The sequence below is a fragment of the Lytechinus variegatus genome, chromosome 2, assembly GCF_018143015.1.
Source record: "Lytechinus variegatus isolate NC3 chromosome 2, Lvar_3.0, whole genome shotgun sequence".
NCBI classification, from domain to species: Eukaryota; Metazoa; Echinodermata; class Echinoidea; order Temnopleuroida; family Toxopneustidae; genus Lytechinus; species Lytechinus variegatus.
This window is the reverse complement of record NC_054741.1, coordinates 62,862,960-62,884,715: the sequence shown is the minus strand read 5'-3', so window position 1 is coordinate 62,884,715 and position 21,756 is coordinate 62,862,960. Positions and strand designations below refer to the sequence as shown.

Below are 21,756 nucleotides of genomic sequence, written 5' to 3'. Positions count from 1 at the left end.
CCTCGAGAAAATGTGCCCGGCCCCCTAATTGGGAAATCCTGGATCTGCCCATACTATGGCTGAGGGAGTTTGACAAGATTAATGCTATAATGGTCCGGGAACGAAGAGATTTTTATTGATCCTCTTGCTGACCTTGCTGTTTGAAGAAATCAGCTCCAGTCTACTTTTAAGTGTTAATATCAGAACATTCACCCTCTCGCAACTTGCGCTCAATAAACAAATCACTCCTAATTGTTCCTGCACACATGGTTCACAATTTTTTTATTCCTTTTATTCCCTCAACTCTGAAAGGAACAATCTACCATAAGCTGATTCAACTGAGAAATTAAAATCCATGTTAAAAACCTTCTTTTCGTTAAATAGCCTTTTTCTTCGCATTTGAAGCCCCTCAACTGTCTACAGTCTACTTTGAACTATACAATTACTTTTTTTTTGGTGGGGGAGGGGAGCTTAAATTACTTCTCTCTTTCTATTTTTCCCCAAGCGCTTAGAGAGTCGCGTAAATATTCAGAGCTCGTTTTTTTTTATAGATTGTTGTTTGTTTTGCTGCCTTGTATTAGAATCGCCTAATTTCGAAAACAGCTTTGTGTCATAAATTATTCCCAACAATTCTCTTGTATACTAATTTACTTTTTTTTTCTTTAGGTATATTGGTTATCTTCGTAAATTCCTACTTGTTTGGTTCCTTTTGGCGTTCCATATACAACCAGCGCAGTTAGTTCAGCTATTCGCAGAGGATATTGACACAAATTTCACGTTTCTAGTATTGGATTCGACCTTTTCTGCAATGTGATACAAAAAGAACATTATAATTTCAGGTGAAGTAGGAAGTACCCTTTGAAGATGAAGAATTTCAAGCTTTGGGTCCATCAAAAGGCATTTAGTGGTAAGACTCGAAGAGCTCAAAAATAAAAATAGTCCTGCCCCATTCAACTCCAGACAAAGTGCCGTATCGCACCCGGCCGAGCCCGGGCGCAAGGACGGAGGAACCCCCGGCCTCGTCATCATTATCATCATCTGGACTGCTAGTGCTACTTAGCCAGGCGGCTTCTTGAGAGTAAAAATCATTTACTGACGTAGGCTTACTTAGCCAGGAGGCTTCTAGAGAGTAAAAATCATTTACTAACGTAACTTACTCATCATCATGATCATACGAAGCCAGGTCTTTCTCATTGACCCACACGACGGAAGCCAAAACCTGAAACTTTCTTCACCCCCGAGATTTCTACTTTCCTTCTAAAAGATCTAGCCCTAAATCATGTACATGAGATAAAACTTAATTTCCGACATTTCTATGCTCTCGTTATTTTTTGAACAAGAATTCATTAAAAAAATGAGAAAAATATTGTGATAAGACGGAAGAGACTTGCCCGATGTTTACGCCGCCATCTTGTTTCTTATTGTTCTTCGCCAATGCACGCGTCTATGAATTCTTGTTCAAAAAATATCGAAAGCGTAGAAATGTCGGAAATGAAATTTTATCTTATGTACATGATTTAGGGCTAGATCTTCTAGAAGGAAAGTAGAAATCTCGGGGGTGAAAGTTTCAGGTTTTGGCTTCCGTCGTGTGGGTCAATGAGAAAGAAGATCTGGCTTCGTATGAGAGTAAGTTACATTAGTAAATGATTTTTACTCTCTAGAAGCCTCCTGGCTAGGCTTACTCTCAATGAAGCCAGGTATCCTTATCCATTCACGTGCGTGTAGGCCGCCAAAATCTGAAACTTTCGCCCCTGAGACTTCCACTTTCCTTCTATTTCTAAATGATCTAGTCCTAAATCATGTACTTGGGATGCAACTTCATTTCTGACATTTCTGCGCCATCGATTTTATTTTAAAACAAGAATTCATCAAAAAATGAGAAAAATATCATGACCAAGACGGAAGAGACTTGCCCGATGTTTACGCCGCCATTTTGTTTCCTATTGTTCTTCGCCAACGCTAACGAAAGGCTAGAAAATTAAACTTGCGCCTTTTTTAAATGTTTTCTTTATTTTAGGGGGACCAGTAGATTTTAGGTTCGGACCAGTAAAAATTTGAAAAACTGGGTATCTACTGGTCCGACATGAATAGGTTGGACCAGTAGAAAAAATGGGTTAGTGTGTAGCCCTGGCTAGTCGAAGATGCAATCACTCACTATACTATTTTGAAATTATTTTTTTTCTGGTAAGGTATAAATACTCTAGCAGTTCATGGAAGATTTGCAACTATGAATGATGGTTTCTATCCAGTTTGGGAGACCAATTTGTTCACTTTATAATAAAAAACAATTGGAAAGCTGATTCAACTCGTCCATTCAAATTTGTAGTGAAATGTGCAAGATTCATGCAGACTAAAGGTATTTATCATTTCAATGTCTTGCAGAGAATGAATTACTGATCAACCCCAAAGAGTTCCCTGATGTAAAGATAGGTGACATCTTGGAAATATATCATCCAGACGAAGAGAATAGGTGAGATATCACTTTTTTGGGGGTCTCATAAGATTATAATTATTTTTCAATAACTTATACAACCACTGACTCAAAACTGGCATTAATTTATAAGGGAAGGTCCTTTCTAATGAATCAAACTAGATGTCTGGGCTAAACAAAAACACAGTTACAGTTTTATCTGAAAGATTAACTCTTCCTATTTTTAAAATAGAGAACTATAAAGTTCAGCCACAGACGAGTTACCAGAATTTTTGTTGTGCATTTCTTTTAACTGTTATATAGTCATACTTTCAGAGCATGCCTCCGTCTTTAAACTCAACCCCAATTTTTTATTCTGTGAAACTCTTTCTGAAATTCGTTGTGACTGAATCTCATAGTATTTTGGGGTTGAAATTATTCCAGCCAGTTGCAAAAATCTTTAGATCTGTAAACTCTCTTTAAACAAGAGGAAAATACCAAAAAAAAAGCAAATTCTTTGTAGGTTTCGAGCTGGCTGGTCACAAAAGCTGTAAAGTTGTTAACGAAATTGCTTTCAGCCAATCTAGATTATCCTGATGAAGTAAAAAATAATTATAGAATTTATAATTTCTTGAAAATAGACAAAGAATACACTTTTTGAATCATATATGTGTTTTTTATTCTGCATCTTATATACTATTGTGTGTGAGCACTGCTTTATGAATATAAGCTCATCAGGATTGCAGTAACATGATTATTTACAAAATATCTCAAATTACCATTCATCACAAGCTCGAGTGAAACCAGTTCCTGAACCTTTTCCATCTCAATAATTTTTCATCCCTTTCTTTTGTATCCTCCAGTCATCTGCTTTTACAAGTCAAATCCTTCAAAGATGAGCTTCAACCGAACAGTAAAGGTAAGTATAGCAGTCTGTCTTCAGATACATGTATCTGTACGGATTGATACCACAAGACAGTGGGACATCTTCAAAGTCACTACGTGAGTTATGTCAAAGAACGTGTTTGCCTTGAAAGATAAATCTATGCTGTTCATTTGAAATTATGGTGATCTCTGTGTGGATATTTCCAACTCACAATCTTGACACTTGTATATATGGTGTATTAACATTTTAACGGAGTGAAGTATTTAAAAAAAAGAGTAAATCAGTGTCACTAGCACTACTTTTACAATAACAACCCAAAATCAAAACTCTTCTTCCCTAGAAATAATAAGTGTGGAACAAGGAGTGGCATCGCTGTTTCAGCTGAGGGCTTACAAGAATGTGAAGGTCACCAAGGTCCAGTCAGGAGATGTAGCGCTAGACCTGGTGGAATTGGTCTTCAAGGACCAGTACATCAGCAGGAGTGACATGTGGAGACTCAAGAACAGTCTGGTAAGTATACTGTTCCTCAGATAGGATGTTGAATAGAATGTCCCCATTACAAGGTCCATTCTGAGATGTAGCCCTAGAAGCCCTAGACCTGGAGGGGATCAGGAGCCACTTGCCTTCAAATGTGGCTCCTGGTCCACGTGGAGTTAATTAAAAGCATGGCCTTAGACCTTGTGGAGATAGTCATCAGGACCAGTACAGTAGTGGGAGTTACTGACTTACATTAGCTTTCCCTGCTAAGAAATTTAAAAATGTTGATGAAAGGTTATCACAGGGTGGATGCCAGCTACTGATACATTTTTTGAAAATTGATTGATGGCCAATGTTGATAAGCAATAGGTCACTATTTATGCACTGTTGGATCTCAAGTAATCTTCTGTAGATTAGGTCTCCACATGTGATTATTCTGCCATTTCAGGTGGACAGCTGTATTCACATGCAACAAAAGTTGGAGCTGAGTGGAATACGTGCTCAGGTCCAGGAACTTTGGTCACGTTGGGAGAGGGTGTCATGTGGAGCCATCACCAATGATACAAGAGTTGCCTTTAGATCAGCTACAGCCATGGTGTATCTCTTCATTCAGATGAGTTCAGAGATGTGGGACTTTGATACATGTGGTAAGGATTCATTTAGGATAATCTTTTGTCAGTGTCCTGTTAGATTAGTTTAGGATCAGGTTGGATAAACTCATGGAAGCAGCCTGAAATGAACTGCTGATTATAATTTTGTTGAAATTACTAATGAGTGCCATTTTAAAAGGAAAAATGGTCTCTGCGTTTCAAGCAGCATTCCCTGTTCTATCCAAACATTTTTTTTTTGTCCTTTTTATACCAAGATTCTGATTCATGCTATTTTTTATCTGCGTTCAAAAACTCAAATGGCCCGAATTCACAAAGGTGGTTTTGAAAACCTATGGTTGAGTCTATGATTTATGCAGATTTCCTGTACAAATTACGCTTAATTTACCGCATATCGGGCACGTATATTAAAAAATGTCCAATACGGATGAACGCTTTTGTCACAGTGCGCCAAATTGACGCCTGTTGCCATGGTTAAGTATGCTATTTTGATCATGGGTCCACTGTTTTTAATTAATGAGTCCACTCTTCAAACAGTGAACTAATGAAGAAAATAGCGTGGATAACCACGGCATCAGCCGTCAATTTGGCGCACTGTGACAAAAGCGTGCATCAGCATTGGACATTTTCTTTTAATATACGCGGTAAATAAGCGTAATTTATACAGAAAATCTGCATAAATCATGGACTCAACCGTGGGTTTTCAAAACCACCTTTGTGAATTTGGGCCAATGTTTTTTTTTATTTTTGTCTGCAGGAGATCTGTATTGGGAAAAGGCTGTAGGTGGATTCCTGACTGACCTCTTCAACAAATGGAAGGATAAAGGAGTCAACAATGAGGTTACTGTGGTTCTCTTCTCTCGTACATTCTTCAAAGCAAAATCACTTGGTAAAAGCAATTTTTATTTGTCATCATTTTTATACTGGTAATTGTCATGAATTGTATGATTGCTTTTCTGATATTCTGCGCCATTTTTGTCTCGCCTGCATAGCAGAGTGAGACTATAGGCGCTGCTTTTTTGTCGGCGACGGCAGCGGCGTCAACACCAAATCTTAACCAAAGGTTAAGTTTTTGAAATGTTATCATAACTTAGGAAATATATGGACCTAGTTCATGAAACTTGGACATAAGGTTAATGAAGTATCACTGAACATCCTGCATGAGTTTCATGTCACATGACCAAGGTCAAAGGTCATTTAGGGTCAATGAACTTTGGCTGAATGGGGGTATCTGTTGAATTACCATCATAACTTTGAAAGTTTATGGATCTGATTCATGAAACTTGGACATAAGAGTAATCAAGTATCACTGAACATCCTGTGCGCATTTCAGGTAACATGACCAAGGTCAATGAACTTTGGCCATAATGGGGGTATCTGTCGAATTACCATCATAACTTTGAAAGTTTATGGATTTATGGAGTAATCAAGTATCACTAAACATCCTGTGCAAGTTTCAGGTCACATGATCAAGGCCAAAGGTCATGTTAGGTCAATGAACTTTGGCTATGTTGGGGGGGGTATTCGTTGAATTGCCATCGTATCTCTGTAAGTATATTGGTCTAGTTCATAAAAAGTGGACATAAGAGTAACCATGTATAACTGAACATCTTGTGCGAGTTAGAGTAGTATTCAAAGTCAGCACTGCTGCTATATTGAACCGCGTGATGCAGGTGAGACCGCCAGAGGCATTCCACTTGTTTTACTTTTGTATCATTCCTATTCTTGGGATATTTCATGAAAACTAGTGTTTTTACTGATAGTAGCTATAGGCTACTGAAAACCCTGCATCTGATTAACACCGGTAGTCCTCGTTTCTGTTGACAGCCCAGTTTCCCAAGTGGATGAGAGACAATGTTAAAGTGGACTACGTTGGCCGGTTCTACCAGGATTTCTACCGTGCCGTTGTCCATCATGAGAGACGAGATGAATGGCATGGTCTACTCCAGACCCTCAAGGCTCACTTTATCCTCTACCTGAAAGAAGTCTTATGTGAAACCCAAGAAGGTAAGAATGCACAGGCCCCAAATTTCCAAAGCTAGTTTTGAATATTTGGTTTCAATTCATGCTTTATACAGATTATTTTTTGCATTGATTATACTTAATTCAGTGCATCTATTGGAAAATTGGATCATCTATAAAGACCATCTGCCTGAAAAGAATTGTCCCTCTGCAGTGGTCTTTACAGACAACTTTCAAGAGGTTACGATACACTATATGGTGAGTCCTGGAAGGACCTAAGAAATCAAGATTGAGGTAGGGGTGAAATGGAGAGGCAAGAAAGTATAAGGTTGATAGAAGGTAGAGTATTCTTTTCTAAGATTGGGTTTACTCCTTGAAAGGACTGTAAACCAGAAGAGCTGAGAGGGTTGAGTCTTCGGAAGAAAATCAGTCAAGTTGCCTAGATTTTTTTTAGTCTTTTCTCGTACTTCACAACTCTACTTGCTGACTCAAGCTAGCTTTCTCTCATCCCTCCACAACTCAAGCCTCTCACCTGTTTTGGTTTACAGTCCTTTTAAAAACTAAACCCAATCTAAGAAAAAAATACTCTACTTCTTTACCCTCCACTTTCTCTCCTCTCAGGTCACCTCTAACAATATCCAATTAAGTTTCTTAGTCCTTATACGAACTTACCACATGGTGTTCATAAGCCTCTTCCATGATTTTTTTAGACCCAATGTTTCTTCATCTTATTAAGTTATTGTACATGTGTCATCTTTTTCTTTTTAGGTGGATCAATACCTTTGGGGTATAATTCATCAGCTGCTGAGGGGAACTTCTTGGAAACTCTAAACATGACTCTCAATGGTAAGCATCAATGTTTGAGATTCAGTTGATTATTGACAGGATATAAGTTAAAAAGTCATTGGATGGTAGAATGAAGTAAATTACTGAAGTACTCTATGCATTTGAAATAGCAACAACAAGAAAATTTAAAAATCTTGTTTCATGCTTTATAAGATAAACTGCAGTAAAAGCAGCAATTTCATGTCTTTGGCAGATAAGAGTTATAAAAAAAACCCAGATGAGGATAAATCAACTCTTTCACTGTCTATTGCTCTGTTTTATCACCGCCCCTCTCTGTGCCATATTGTTTGATTTCCTGAGGTTCCTAGTCTTTTACATGGATATCGACCAATAAGACATCACAGGTAATGAGACTTTTTGTACATTGGACACTTGGTGCCTGTAGACAACATATTAATATAGATGTTGTTTTCTGTCCTTTCTAGTGTTTGACAAGCACTACGTTGACCGTAACTTTGAGCGGACGGGACAGCTTGTGGTGTTATTAACACCGGGAGCTGGAGTGTTTGATGTCGACAGGGAAATGTGCAAGATCACCAGACAGAGAATGATCGATAACGGTAAGAAGTTTCTTCCAGCGCTGTCAGGATTATCATCAGATTTAAAGGAGACTGTCTAGCTCTATCACATTCGATCCGGCAACGATTGCTCTGCTATTCTACACACAAGTCGATGACTAACTTCAACCCTGGATTAAACACTATACCCCAAACCTAACATAAAACCCTATCGTAACTCTAACCTTAACCCTTCATCTTAGACGAAATAGTTCCCGGAGCAATTGTTGTAGGAGCAAATGTTGGGCCAATAACTGTCTTGCCCTCATGTTCATTTTGGTCTGTATTTTGAATGCTAATTGATTTTTCGTGTGTTAAAAGATGCTACTAATGAGAGTACCTCTTTCTAAACTATGATATGTGATAGCCTCTCTCGTGAAACTTTCTACTATTTGTTTTATGATATTTTCTTTCTCATGAAAATTTTATCAGGTATTGGCAGTGATCTGGTATGTCTCGCTGAGCAGCCTCTCCATGCAGTGCCTCTGTTTAGGGTAAATAATCTAATAAAAAAGGTCTCAAGCAGAATGTATTAAATAAAACTAATTTTTTTATTTTTATGTAAATTATGTTTTGATGGTTTTTGTAACCTTTGAATAATATAATTATTATATTTAAATACATTCTGTCTTCAATATGATTGTTATGATCTGGGAACAGATTTGACAGAGATGGCTGAAACTGCATTATTGTAAATTAGAGGTCTATTCTACAAAATTGAAGTCCATGAACATGTTGTCTCAAATTTTGCATCAGACTTCTTTAATAATAATAATATAGGTATATTTACCCAGGGAAGCCACTTCAGTTCTGAAAACTGTTCTCCCAGCGGGCCGTGCTATTATAATTACCCTGGCTTTAGCTGGGTTTTCTTAAAGATATTAGAAGTTTGTATCTTCCAGTCACCTTTGGCAAATTCTATGAAATATGTTTGTTCCAACACTGTGTGGGATTTTCAAGAAATTGTAGATCATTTTTTGTTAATGTGGTAATCTGTAATACTCTCAATGATCATGACTAATAGGCAGCTTATGAAGTGAAGTAAGAATGGAGTAAATTGGGATTGGACATACAAATAGGCTGAGATCCCTTAGTTTAATAGAGAAAGTTCAGAACACACAAGTAAACCTAGGTACAGTATACAGAAAACACAATTTGTGTACATGAAGTTTTACAAACAAGTAGCTAACATTTTATATGCATGTCTATATTATGTACATGACTGTGTCGATGACTTTCTTAGGTACGTGTATCATTACGTGCAGGTTCGAACAAGTTTTCATTCTCTATTTCGTATAAACAGTTCCATAATAAAACCATGGATGTGGGTATCCATGGAGGTGATTATAACATCCCTCATTGGCTCAACTACAGCTTCTACACCAAAGAAGATGCACATGGAAATAGTGAGAAATTTAAACCAAGGATCAAGCTAGCAGAGAGGGTAAATTCCTTTATATATTGTTGTATGTCTTTGAGATGGGGTTACTGAATCGATGTATCCTGGGTCTTCTTGTTATCTTATGAAGGTGTACTGGTACTGATTTTTCTTGTAAAGAACATACAATAAGTATCCTATTTAGAGTTTTTGAAAGATACTGTGGTGCCTCTTTGGCAGATCCTAAATGAGACAAATTTACAGTACACATATTAGCTGATAAACTTTGGTATCCTGTTCTGCGTGGAAGGTTTGAATGAAAGACTGAATGCCGTCATACATGCCTTGTGTTTTGAACTTTGGATTTGGAATATGGCTACATTGTATACTGATATTGAAAAAAACAACATTGTAACACTGAAACTTTTTTTGGCTTCGGAATAGTGTGATTTACCATCACCCCTTAGAGAGTTAAAAAAAAGGGAGTCAGTGCATTTCAGAAAACCAGACTTCTTCTAGTTCTTACAAAGTCAGGCAAGGATCTTCCTTAACTCAGTTTGCTAGTAAAGAAATTAGGTTATTTTTTTTTCCTTCCTGGTAAATAAATGTGCGTTTGTGATTTGATTCAATTCCTCTTTGGGCTCAATGATACAGTACCCACATTAATGTTATTACAGGTTTACACGTCTCAAGCTGGAAACCCCCTTCCTACACTGGTCAAGGAATGTCCGCAGACCATGAGCAGACATGCCCTGTTACGTCACATCTCGTCGGACCACTCCCTTTCCAAGCAGGACGATATTGATTACCAGTGCGAGGAGTATGATGATGCAGTCTTTGGTTTCCTCAGCGGCAAGTCGCCCAAACCAAGGTAATTGATGCATCTTATTCCAGTTGATGAAAGGATCTTTGCAAGCGCTGTCTTCCATTTAGCTGATTTATTAATGTGCTGTGTGACAGGGCTTAAAAGAAATTATTTGTTTGCCTCATTTATTCATACATGTATATGAATGTGAACGAAAACGGTTGTTTATGAATAATAGTTTCTATTATGGATTATAAGCGAGCTAAGCAATGAAATATGAACAATTTATCAAGAGGCACCGTATATGCTACTTCATATTAACTTAGCAACACAAGAGATGGTTCTTGCAAAGACCCTCTCTTGCAACTGGCACATGGATATTACCTGGGTATGATTTTTTTTAAGGTTTGCATAGTGGTTTTACAACTGATATGCAATCGGTTGTACAATTGACCTTAACTGTGAGTCTAGCATGTACAAGAAAATTACAATTGGTTGTAAATATCAATTTCTTATTTTTGTGTTACGTCTTCCAGGGGGTGTAACATAACCATTGTAATTAGGGCAGGAGGCTTCATGCCACAGTAATTCAGTTAACTTTTTCTATCCCTGGCATTTCAACGGTTGATATTTCTTATCTTGTATTGTTTACACTGAATTTTTTTTTGTATATTATTTGCTGAATAAATAATAATGATAAAGATACAAGAAATTGACAATTAAAAGTACCTGTAAAGTCTATGGCAAACCTTGTACAAATAATTATAATTGGTTAGATATATCAATTGCTAATTTTTATGTTACATCTTCCAGGGGATGTAACATAAAAGATATGAACAATTTTACAAATAAGTGCAACTGTATTAAGTATATGGAAAACCATGCGTAAAAAAGTTACAATTGTGAATATCAAGCTTAGCAGTGTCTCTGATAAATGGGATTCGGATTGCTTTGTGTGGAGGAATAGCTCTCAAGCTATAGCCTTTATGGTAATAGTAGGAACTAAAGCCTGGCTGACACTATGCTATACGGTGCGATCCGAATTTCAAATAAATTGTGATAACATTTGATATGATCATTCCCACTAGTAAAATCTTTTGGATCAGAGTTAAGAATAGTGGTAGGACTACTGAAATCAAAATTCGGTCCAGTTCGAGCCTCCCCAAATGAATAAAAACAAATTAAATTCCAAATCATAATGACATCTTCATCGGCTGCAATTTGAAGCCAATTGGACTTTACTCTGACCACAGGACTTGCCTCAAAGTAAAAATATGATTTCAGTATTCCTAATATCATGCCAAACTTTATATAAATAATTTTACTACTTGGAAATTTTATATTTGATGCAAAATTTCTTGAAAAATCGTGTCACATCCAATCGCACAGTGTGAGCCCGGCTTAACACAGAGTGGATAAAGTGCCTCATTGATTTCCTGGGTGCACATTATATTCTCTTGTTTCTCAGGACACCTGCAACAATGCGTCCATCATCAGGAGGTCAGAATCGTCAACGGCAAACTCCATCAATTGGTCAGTTAATTCTAGACAAAGAAGGATCACCCCAGGTTAGAAATAACCCTCTTTACTTCCGATTTCCGAATTTTGTTATTCTACTAGACTTCGTACTATGGCCATGTAGTTGTAGTAGGTGATGCGTCAATTTTTTCTGGATTAATTCTCCAGAGCAATGTCATACATAGCAATGTTTTGCCAGGAGCCCCACTTGAAGCAGGGAACAGGGATGGCTCAGTTTAAGATGGTAACCCCTGACTACTGCATTGTGTAGTTCCCATGACTTTGTACATGGATCACCAAGTTCTAGAAGGCAATGGGTTTACCCTTTGACTTGATGTGGCTATAGCTTAGCAGCATCTCAAGGCAAGGGGCATAGTTGTAAACATATGTGGTGGTCTGCAGTAAACATGACAATGTCGTAATTAAAATGAAGTTATAAAATATCAACTTATTCCTATTCTCCATCCCCAACTATTCCATTCAAAGAACAAATGGACCAAGGCAGACTTCAAAGATCCAAGTAGGAGGGGTAGCTCTCCAGGAACCAGGCATGGAAGCTACCATTCAGATGATGGGGATGTTGCAATAGCCATTCCAGGGAGGGGCAATAAAGCCAATCCTCTTGCCAGAATACAAAGAGAAGGTAAGGTTGAAAATCTCTCCATATTGTGAAAATCTTTGATCATTTATTATATAATTTTCTTTTTACAAAGAACAAATTAATCATTTTCATGCTTCTTGTACTTTGCATTTCTCTTTGCTCCTAGTCCATTCTTATTTCAGAAACAGTGGCAAATAATATTGATATACCGGTAAGTCTTTTTTACATGTAGTCATTTTCTTGTAGAACAAGTTCTCTGAAATGTTTTGGATACTTTGTAGGGGCAAATGCAGTCAAACTAACTCTTTAGACAGTCCATTATTGTGTACAAACATTACGCCAGGTGTAATGGTATTGTATCTGTCTTGTCTGGATCTTTCACTGATGCTATGGAAATCTTTACAATTCTTGAAAGACCCTTTTCACCAGTTGATAGGCAATCAGGGGAGATTTTATAAAAGTACTTTTCAGATGTTTTATCCAACAAGACCCGTTCTATGCAATCTTTACCATAGTAACTGTTGCTTCTCAGCCAATCAATAGTATTTAAAAGTTGTCATACTGGAAAACTTGGACAAACATGTTGATTAAGCGTCTCCAAATTGCAGAATGTTCTTTGAGATATCTTTCTATGTGGAGTCAGTTTCAATTGTATTACTGACTTTTAAAACAGCCTTACTATTCATCAAGTATGAAATGTTCTTTCTTCAAAATGTACTGATTATGATATTCATTTCTATCTCTTTATATCCAGCCAAAGTTGTTAGCCATAGTTTTGAAGGAAGACGTAGAGAGTCTTCAGAGAGCCATGCGGCTTCCATCTCTCCTAAAGGTGTTGTCGTGGGCAGTGCTGGGGCTACTACCACCACCCATATCAACCACACCGGTCAGGCTCAGCCAAAGGCATTGGTCAATCCATTCGGGACATCAAGTTTAGTGGTCAAATTGACCTCTAATAGACGAAGATGGACACACACCTTCCCTCAGGGTGAGTGATGTGTAATACTTGGTTTTGCGTATTAAAAAAAAAGAATTAATCATGTATATCTTGAGAAGAATTACATGTAGATGTAAGCAGTATATGATTGGATATTTAGAACTTCTATTATTCTGTATCAATGTTGTTTTACATTTTTTCCTTTTTTTCTGTCTGGGATTGAAGTAAATAAGGTTTGACCTTTGATATATTCATATCCACATATATACATTATTGTCTTGCATAAATCAGTCTGACATGAAGTGTACTTGTTTGTAAAAAATGAATTAAAATAACCCAACAAAAACTATAGTTTGACTTTTTTAGAAGTTCACTACATTTGCATGTAGACTTCCTTGATAATTCTGGATATTAAGTGTATCTATCTTGTAATATTCTCCAGATTTTTTGCATGTTTTTATTACTTTTCCTGGAATGATTATTAGGGTTACAAATACCCTTGAACAGAGTCTGTATTTCAAATGATCATGACATTTTTTGTTGTGTGTGTATATACATATATAGAGTTTATTGTCGAAGAGAATAATCATTACTCACTGCAGGGTAAGCTTGTCCTTTCAGATAAGAAAAAATTATTTTTCTAACATTTACATTACTATTCAATGTATATGTACATATATATAATCACTAGCACATCATGTCTAACCAACACATTTGTCAATTCTTATATCCTCCTATGTTCCCATTTCATCTACTGACAATGTATGAATATAACAATTTAATTGGTAAAGTGATCTGAGATGTAATGTACATACATGTTTTACACGTACAAGGTACATGTAAATTCACTTGTATCAGAACCTTAGCACAGTTGCATCAAACTTTATTGTTAACACATTAAACCGTTCACTATTCCTTTTTCCATCCAATCAATCATCCAGGCCCAAGTGGGGGCGCCATACAAACCCACCATCGTAACCAGATCAACCCGTCCTACTACTTCTCCCATTACTATCCATCCAACTCATACACCCGCCACCGAAACTCCAGCACCCTTGGCTCCTCCCCTTCCAGCCCCCATTACCCCTGGGCTGGTCCTGTCATCAATGGCGGTGGGTCACGTACCCCTACCGATGGTAACGAGAGACCGTTGTTACCCCATAGTTCCAGTGAGAATCGACTGCGCCCATCAGCCAGTGGGAGCAGCCTCTTCAGCGCTGGTTCATCTCCGAGTACGGATACCGTGTTGCAGAGGCCAGGTAGTGCAGGTATGACTTTCAGGAATTCCTTCACCCATTCACTACTGAATATTGTAATTTCCTCATGCTTTTTGCAGGAATTACTTGATTCCAATCGGCAGTGGTTTAGCATTATCAGCTTTTGCTTTTCACTTTTTAGCTGTAGTGTTTCATTATTATTTTTATTGAGTATATAAGTTCTGATGTCACAGTTATTCATTTCCATGGCAACTGTAACAGAAGGTTATGACATCAATACTTCAGCATTGTATTCATATGCGCTTTGAAATGTATTTTTTTTATAGACGGGAGACTGTTCACATAAGAAGACCAAGGTCACACAAAATTTGGACCATTTAGTTATAAGAATTTGTTATATAATGATTTAACCCTTTGAACCCGAAACGCTGGAAACTGGTTTCACCATGAACGTGCATGCACCCTAAAACCTGGAATACCGGCTTGAAGACATGTTATTGGAAAAGCAAGTTTTATATATTAGGGGACCTTTTAGAAAATGACGTTACCTTGGTGATATTCAGTCGATAACTTCAGTTTGTAATATTGTCAATAAATGGCTTTCATTTGTAAGGTTATAGCATAAAAAATTGCAAAATATACTACCATTCCAGGGAAGCGTGTGTGGTAATACACAGTGAGTTGTATATGGACGATGTGTAAGCTATGGGCGGGCCTCAAATCATGAGAAAAGGAGTTCAATCATTTCAATTGTCATGTTTCCGTTTTGCCGATGAGCTTCAGGGTGAGGGTCATGACCATCCCAAATAATTCAGGGTTCAAACGGTTAATCCTAAATATGCCAAGCTATTCTTGGCCACCAATTTTCTAAAATTGTCATGCATGTGCCATGTGGAATGATCTACATATTGCAAACACATGTTTTTAAGGTTATGTACGATAATGATGACCATCTATAATGTATACAATCAGAGTTTTAATCACTAAATAAAGGTCCAAATTTGATTTTGATTATGTTGCTATTTACTTAGGGAAGAAAAAAGAATGTTGTTGGGCAAGGATACATTTTGCAAGTGTGTTATTCCTCAGAGAGTGTGGGAGGCTTTGTTATATAATAGATTGATATGATTTTTGTCTCACCTGCGAAGCAGAGTGAGATTATAGGCGCCGCTTTTCCGACGGCGACGGCGGCGGCGTCGGCGTCAACATCAAATCTTAACCTGAGGTTAAGTTTTTGAAATGACGTCATAACTTAGAAAGTATATGGACCTAGTTAATAAAACTTGGCCATAAGGTTAATCAAGTATTACTGAACATCCTATTAGAGTTTCATGTCACATGACCAAGGTCAAAGGTCATTTAGGGTCAATGAACTTAGACCATGTTGGAGGAATCAACATCGAAATCTTAACCTGAGGTTAAGTTTTTGAAATGTCATCATAACTTAGAAAATATATGGACCTAGTTCATGAAACTTGGACATAAGGTTAATCAAGTATCACTGAACATCCTGCATGAGTTTCACGTCACATGACCAAGGTCAAAGGTCATTTAGGGTCAATGAACTTTGGCCGAATTGGGGATATCTGTTGAATTCCCATCATAACTTTGAAAGTTTATGGATCTGATTCATGAAACTTGGACATAATAGTAATCAAGCATCACTGAACATTTTGTGCAAGTTTCAGGTCTAATGATTAAGGTCAAAGGTCATTTAGGGTCAATGAACTTTGGCCAAATCGGGGGTGTCTGTTGAATTACCATCATAACTTTGAAAGTTTATTGGTCTAGTTCATTAAACTTGGACATTAGAGTAATCAAGTATCACTGAACATCCTGTGCGCGTTTCAGGTCACATGACCAAGGTCAAAGGTCAATGAACTTTGGCTGAATTGGATGTATCTGTTGAATTACCATCATAACTTTGAAAGTTTATGGATCTGAGTCATGAAACTTGTACATAAGATTAATCAAGTATCACTGAACATCCTGTGTGAGTTTCAGGTCACATGATCAAGGTCAAAGGTCATGTAAGGTCAGTGAACTTTGGCCATGTTGGGTTTTTTTGTTGAATAACCATCATATCTCTGTAAGTTTATTGGTCTAGTTCATAAAAAGTGGACATAAGAGTAACCATGTATCACTGAACATCTTGTGCGAGTTAGAGTAGTATTCAAAGTCAGCACTGCTGCTATATTGAACCGCGTGATGCAGGTGAGACGGCCAGAGGCATTCCACTTGTGTTTATTTTTAATTTCTTTTATTCTTTTCTTTGTTTATTTGAATGTAACAATTAAGATCAGAAACAGGGTAGGTGTTATTCTGTTTTTATTTTACAATTTCATTTTTATTCATTTCTCTTAATCTATAGAGATAAAGCGGCTAGCATTCTTAGAAGCTAACAGAATTGACTTTAAACATGTTTCAGAAAGAAATAGTGGAATGCAAATAGATTTTCATGTGCTGTTTCTTTTTGTCTCACTTAAAACACTAATTGTGTTTGTTATATACAATGAATAATAAATAATGGCCTTTTAAATACATGTATACATGAAGAGAAGCTATGCCTTATCACTACCTTCGCAAAGCTTTATTCATACATGTAGTTGTTAAAATATGCATGTCTGCTTTGCTATTACATCATCTTTGCAAACATTCTTGCAAAATAAAAGAGATTATTCTCAAGTTGGGAACAGGCTTGGAAGCAAGCGGTATAGAAATCTTGAAACTCATTGCGTGGTGATGATGATGATGAGGATGCTAGCGAATTGGTCATCTAAACTAATTTAGGGGAAACCAGTTAAGAAAGTATACTAAGAACAGGATCTTAGATTGAAGTATGAGGATGGTGAACATGTTAGTGTCATTGCTTGTAAGATGTTCCGATGCAGGACCCAGAGGCCCACAAGCCTGTGGCAGTAACAAATACCTCTATCACAAAGCGACCCTTGAACATTCAAAAGGTAGACTCTTATGGTAGGTTTTAAAAGTCGCTTGAATCTTGCCAGAGTATAATGAAGCAAGATGGTGTTTCACAAAGTTGTTCATAAGTTGTGTACAACTTAACCAACAACTGGTGATCAGTTCTTAAGTGCCAAATTAAGATTCTCAATCATTCAGTTTCCTATCAGCTCAATTGAGATTAGATTTTGTTGATTAAAATCATTCTTGTTAGCAGATTAACCATAAAAGTGCTGGGTTTATTTGGACCTATCTCACAGCCGGGGGGGGGGGGGGGGTCCTGAATCCACTACCCCCCCTGAGATTTTGGCCATCGATCGCAGGAGCGCTGCGAAAATTTGCACAGTGGTAGTGTGCGACAAAATCTACAAGGCTGTATGATTAATTTTTCTGAAAAATCAGATTTTTTTAATGAATTAATTATGCTAACTTACATGTATGCATGAAATTAAACATTTGCTCTAATTAATTTATTATGGCCCCAAAATTGCTAATTTTTTATTCACAGATTCTTTGTAGGATTCTGATCAAATGTACTTAAAAAAAAGTTGGTATTGCAAATTTGTTCTTATGTATTTCATTGTTTTTTCAATTTCTTATGTATTTCCTTGTTTTTTACTTTTTGTTTTTGATTGTTATTTTGAAGGAAATTGTTGCAGACTTAATTCTGATCATAAACAAGACAGAATTAATTAATTCTAATCTGTAAAAGTAGAAATAACGATACATTTAATGAATTTTGGCTAAATACACATTTTGCATTGGATTTGTACATGAATACACATTTTTAGAGCAATTTTAGGTCTGACGTGCACTTGCATAATGTTGTGTAATTTCATAACCGCGTACCTGGGCTTTGCAAATTTGGTCTCAAAAGTTGCGCGAGACTTGAAAGTAAAAAGTCAGCGAGCAACGCAGTCAAAAAATTTTGCGCGGCGGATTAATTGCGAAAAATGTCGAGGGGGGCGATTCCGCGCCCGAGGTCCTTTTAGGGTTAACACACAGCCTAATGCCAAGTTTGTCATTTGCCAAAATTTGATTAGGGCTGTAGTAAAGAAACTTTAGTTTTTGTTTGAAAGAGGGAAAATTTTGGGAATCTCATCTATAAAAAATAATAGTGTCTCATTTCATAAAAACTTGTTATGATGACTAAGGTACAAAATCTATTACAAGTTTATCATCAGCCAATCAAATTGAATGATTTTGGTAGCTTTAAACTGTTTTTTTTTTTTTTATCTACAACAAGTTTTCTGAAACAGGCCTCTGATCACCAGTCTGGCACTTACTCGTGTATAACTTACGAACGACTTTGTGATAACAGCCACCAGGTTTTGTATGTCTCTGCTATCTCATATCCACCCATTTCCATGGCAGGCACCCGAGGTCTGTTTGATGGACCGAGCTCCTTGGATCACGCCATGCAGCATCATCCTTCCCTAAGAAGACTCAACTTACTATGGAGTTATACAGGGGATCAAGAATGGACCCCTTACACCCTGACAGGTGCATTGCTTTACCCCCCATTCCCCTCCTATCTGCGCCCACCCTCCTACTCCACCCTTTCTCTTATGATCACATTGGTAACTTGGGTTTATATTTTTTTCTCAGCCTGTTTGTGTCTTCTTGTTTTGTTTTGTGCAGTGGCTCTCTTCTAAATCTGTTTTGTGTGTCTAGTTGTCATTATGTACCTATGATTTTAATGCCCTCTGTCATTGAACATGATATTGGTGCAATAACCTTTCAACCTTCTTTACCTCTCCTCAACCCCTCCCTCACTTTCTGTCTTACCCCTTCTCCACCCTCTCCCTACTTCTTGATCCTCCTCCATTATATTATAAAAAAATTCTTATAGAAATGAATGAATTAATAAATCCAGATTGGATATGTGACTCAGTTATATTAAGCTTAGAAATAAAGATAATCAACCGTATGAAGAATGGACTCCTAATACCAAACAGGTGGATTGCTTCACCCCCACCCCCTTTCTCTTTTTCTACTTTAAAATTGATTGATTTATTTGTTTTTTATAAGTGTCACTGTTTGTTTGTGTCTGTTTTCCTCTACTGTTTATCAGCTGCATTTGTTCTCTCTGCTATCTTTGTCCGGTGTGTGGTATCACATTTTTTTCTATCCCCTTTTATGTTTGTCCTCCTATTATTATTCATTTGTTATTGCCTTTGAATTTTTAAAGAGTGATCCAACACGAATTATCTTCCACCCTTCCCCCCATTCCCCTTCCCTTCTTGCTCCTATTTCATTTACAACATAATAACTAAAACTGAAAAGCATTTATACTTGAAACAATGTTTTTTATAATCTGTTTATGTTCATTACCCAATTTTCATTTTGAGTGCCATTTAATTTCTAATGTGTTTGTCAATTGTTCCACCTCTCACTGTCACTCTGTCTTGGCATTAAAAGCGATGATTTATTTCTGTGCAACAAAATAAGATAACAACCTCACCCCTCAGCTGCTATGTTGCATTTATGAGCATATTTTGCACAAATAAAATGCATAAAAAAGCTGAAATATTTTGTGAACATTTGCTTTCTAATAGATTGATATGTTTATTCCCTAAAACAATTTTTTGAAAATTTGATATTAGATTTGTGATATGTGTAGCAACATGCAAACGACTTCTAAGAATGTTAAATACCAAACTGTGTGTTTTATAGAACTGTTATATCTCATTACAACTCGTGACTTATAATAAAAATTAATAGAAAGCTAAACGCTGATGTTGATGGTTCTCAGAATACCACCCCTGCACTTTAACAAACTCTCAGACCAAACACAACTGACAAGTACATAGATACTTATAGAGAACAATTATGACAGTGATATGACTATATCTGTGTTTAGCTATGCTGATTGATGATATAAAATAGTGGATCAATCTTACTTATGGAAACTTGGGATCCCAAAATTGCTTTCAACTTTTATCATTCAGTTGAACTGTCTTTATTGTGTAGTTTCTAGATCTCTTCTGTTATTTTCAAATGCCTTTCAGGATATTTGTCATCCTAAATGTTTATTTTTTTAGCCTTTAATGTTCCTGATATTTGTTTATGTGTACCTGTTTACTATTTCCTTTGTCTTTCTCTGTACTAGCTGTTTATTTATTATTTTCTTTTAATGCAGTGATGTATATTAACAAAGTGTGTGATGTGTGTCTTCAAGTCTTTTTTTTTTCCTCTTCTCTTTCTTTCATGCAATCTCACAAGCATATATCCATTGCAAAAAAAATATCATGCATAATTATAACACCATAAATTCATATATATATTCTTATCAGCAATTCACCATAACTTCACATTTGTTTTTTTCTCTGTACTGCGCTTCTCTTTTTATGTAAATGTTTCCTTTTCTTTTGAAAAAATATAACCATTGTATCTTTTGTTATAGTATATGCTCATGCTACATTTTGCAATCCATGAATGGTATATTTATATTCAGATAATATGTAATGCGATTTCTTATACTTATACTTTCAATGCACTTTTTAAATATATAAATTCATTAAAACTGTCTTGTTAGAAGTATTCCATTGAAAAATGTTTTTTAAATGTGTTCTATGTACTTTTGTGCCATTGCATGTATTTATACTATTGGCAAATACCCGTACTGTAAAATAATACATAATCATTTATCTAATTACACATGGATATCATCTAATCATATAGTTAGCAACAAGTATTTCTATCAAAAAGAAAATATACATATGATCACCAAGTTTTCAGGCTTAATAAAAGCATTTGTAAAAAGAAATGTCTTTCTGATACTAAGCAGATTGCTATGAAATGTGATTATACAGTCTATCTGTTACATCAACACATTGCATTGAATACAGTATGATTCTGATATGTTCATATTTTCTATAGAAGGAACATGTAGAGTCTGGCTAGGAAGAAAAACATATACTTGGCATAGAGACATGATATATCTGTAGAAACATGTATTGCTGGCGGGCCAATTGATATATTTCTGACTAGATTCACTGGCATATTGGCTTGGGCACCCTTAACTGTGCCACAACTTTGCTTTGAGCAATGGCAAAATAACAGGGTATGTGGGAAGCCACCATGAATGATCCTGAGGAAATTCCTCTTCAAGAACGAAGCAGAGGCTTTTACTTAAAGGTGCCTTAGGTTACCAAATAATGATGTTCCATTGATTGGTTAATTTAATTCACATAGTTAATTAGACTGATTTTATTGCAAACAAAGTGAGTTTAGCCCATTTGATATAAGACTAGATCCTAGAAAAAGACTAACTACACGTAGACAAAGTTACTATAAATCTTGTGATAACCATTTACTATCCACAGGTGTTGACTGGAAGTCCTTGACTGCCACAGCCTGTCTGCCCATATCAACTGATTTCTATCCTGACAGGTTGTCATTGGAAAAGGACTTCCTGGAGTTCAACTATGAACTCTTAGCGGAGGAGGACATCATTGGTCCTTTTATGACAGTGGAAGCCATCTTCCAGGAGCTCATATCGCAAAGGCTTCTGCAAGTAAGAGGCGCAATCTTTTTTGGCAATTCTTGGACCCTTTGTAGGAATACCTGATATCCAGGGACCAGTTTCTTTTATAGTGCATTACAGCTATG

The 21,756-nt window shown here is 36.6% G+C and overlaps 1 protein-coding gene across 1 annotated transcript in view; it reads left to right on the top strand.

Annotated features, from left to right (window-relative positions):
- Positions 1–701: 701 nt before the first annotated feature.
- The window catches only part of LOC121406907 (GATOR complex protein DEPDC5-like), a 32,427-nt gene continuing 11,372 nt past the window's right edge, over positions 702–21,756 (top strand). Inside the window, exons 1-18 of the mRNA XM_041597780.1 lie at positions 702–886; positions 2,362–2,449; positions 3,253–3,308; positions 3,616–3,785; positions 4,201–4,399; positions 5,118–5,249; positions 6,188–6,367; positions 7,091–7,168; positions 7,594–7,728; positions 8,158–8,219; positions 9,029–9,169; positions 9,781–9,974; positions 11,377–11,476; positions 11,913–12,069; positions 12,782–13,015; positions 13,906–14,232; positions 18,517–18,645; positions 21,471–21,661. Coding sequence (XP_041453714.1) covers positions 844–886; positions 2,362–2,449; positions 3,253–3,308; positions 3,616–3,785; positions 4,201–4,399; positions 5,118–5,249; positions 6,188–6,367; positions 7,091–7,168; positions 7,594–7,728; positions 8,158–8,219; positions 9,029–9,169; positions 9,781–9,974; positions 11,377–11,476; positions 11,913–12,069; positions 12,782–13,015; positions 13,906–14,232; positions 18,517–18,645; positions 21,471–21,661 — 2,616 coding nt within the window. The 5' untranslated portion in view covers positions 702–843. The remainder of the gene's footprint in view (positions 887–2,361; positions 2,450–3,252; positions 3,309–3,615; positions 3,786–4,200; positions 4,400–5,117; positions 5,250–6,187; positions 6,368–7,090; positions 7,169–7,593; positions 7,729–8,157; positions 8,220–9,028; positions 9,170–9,780; positions 9,975–11,376; positions 11,477–11,912; positions 12,070–12,781; positions 13,016–13,905; positions 14,233–18,516; positions 18,646–21,470; positions 21,662–21,756) is intronic.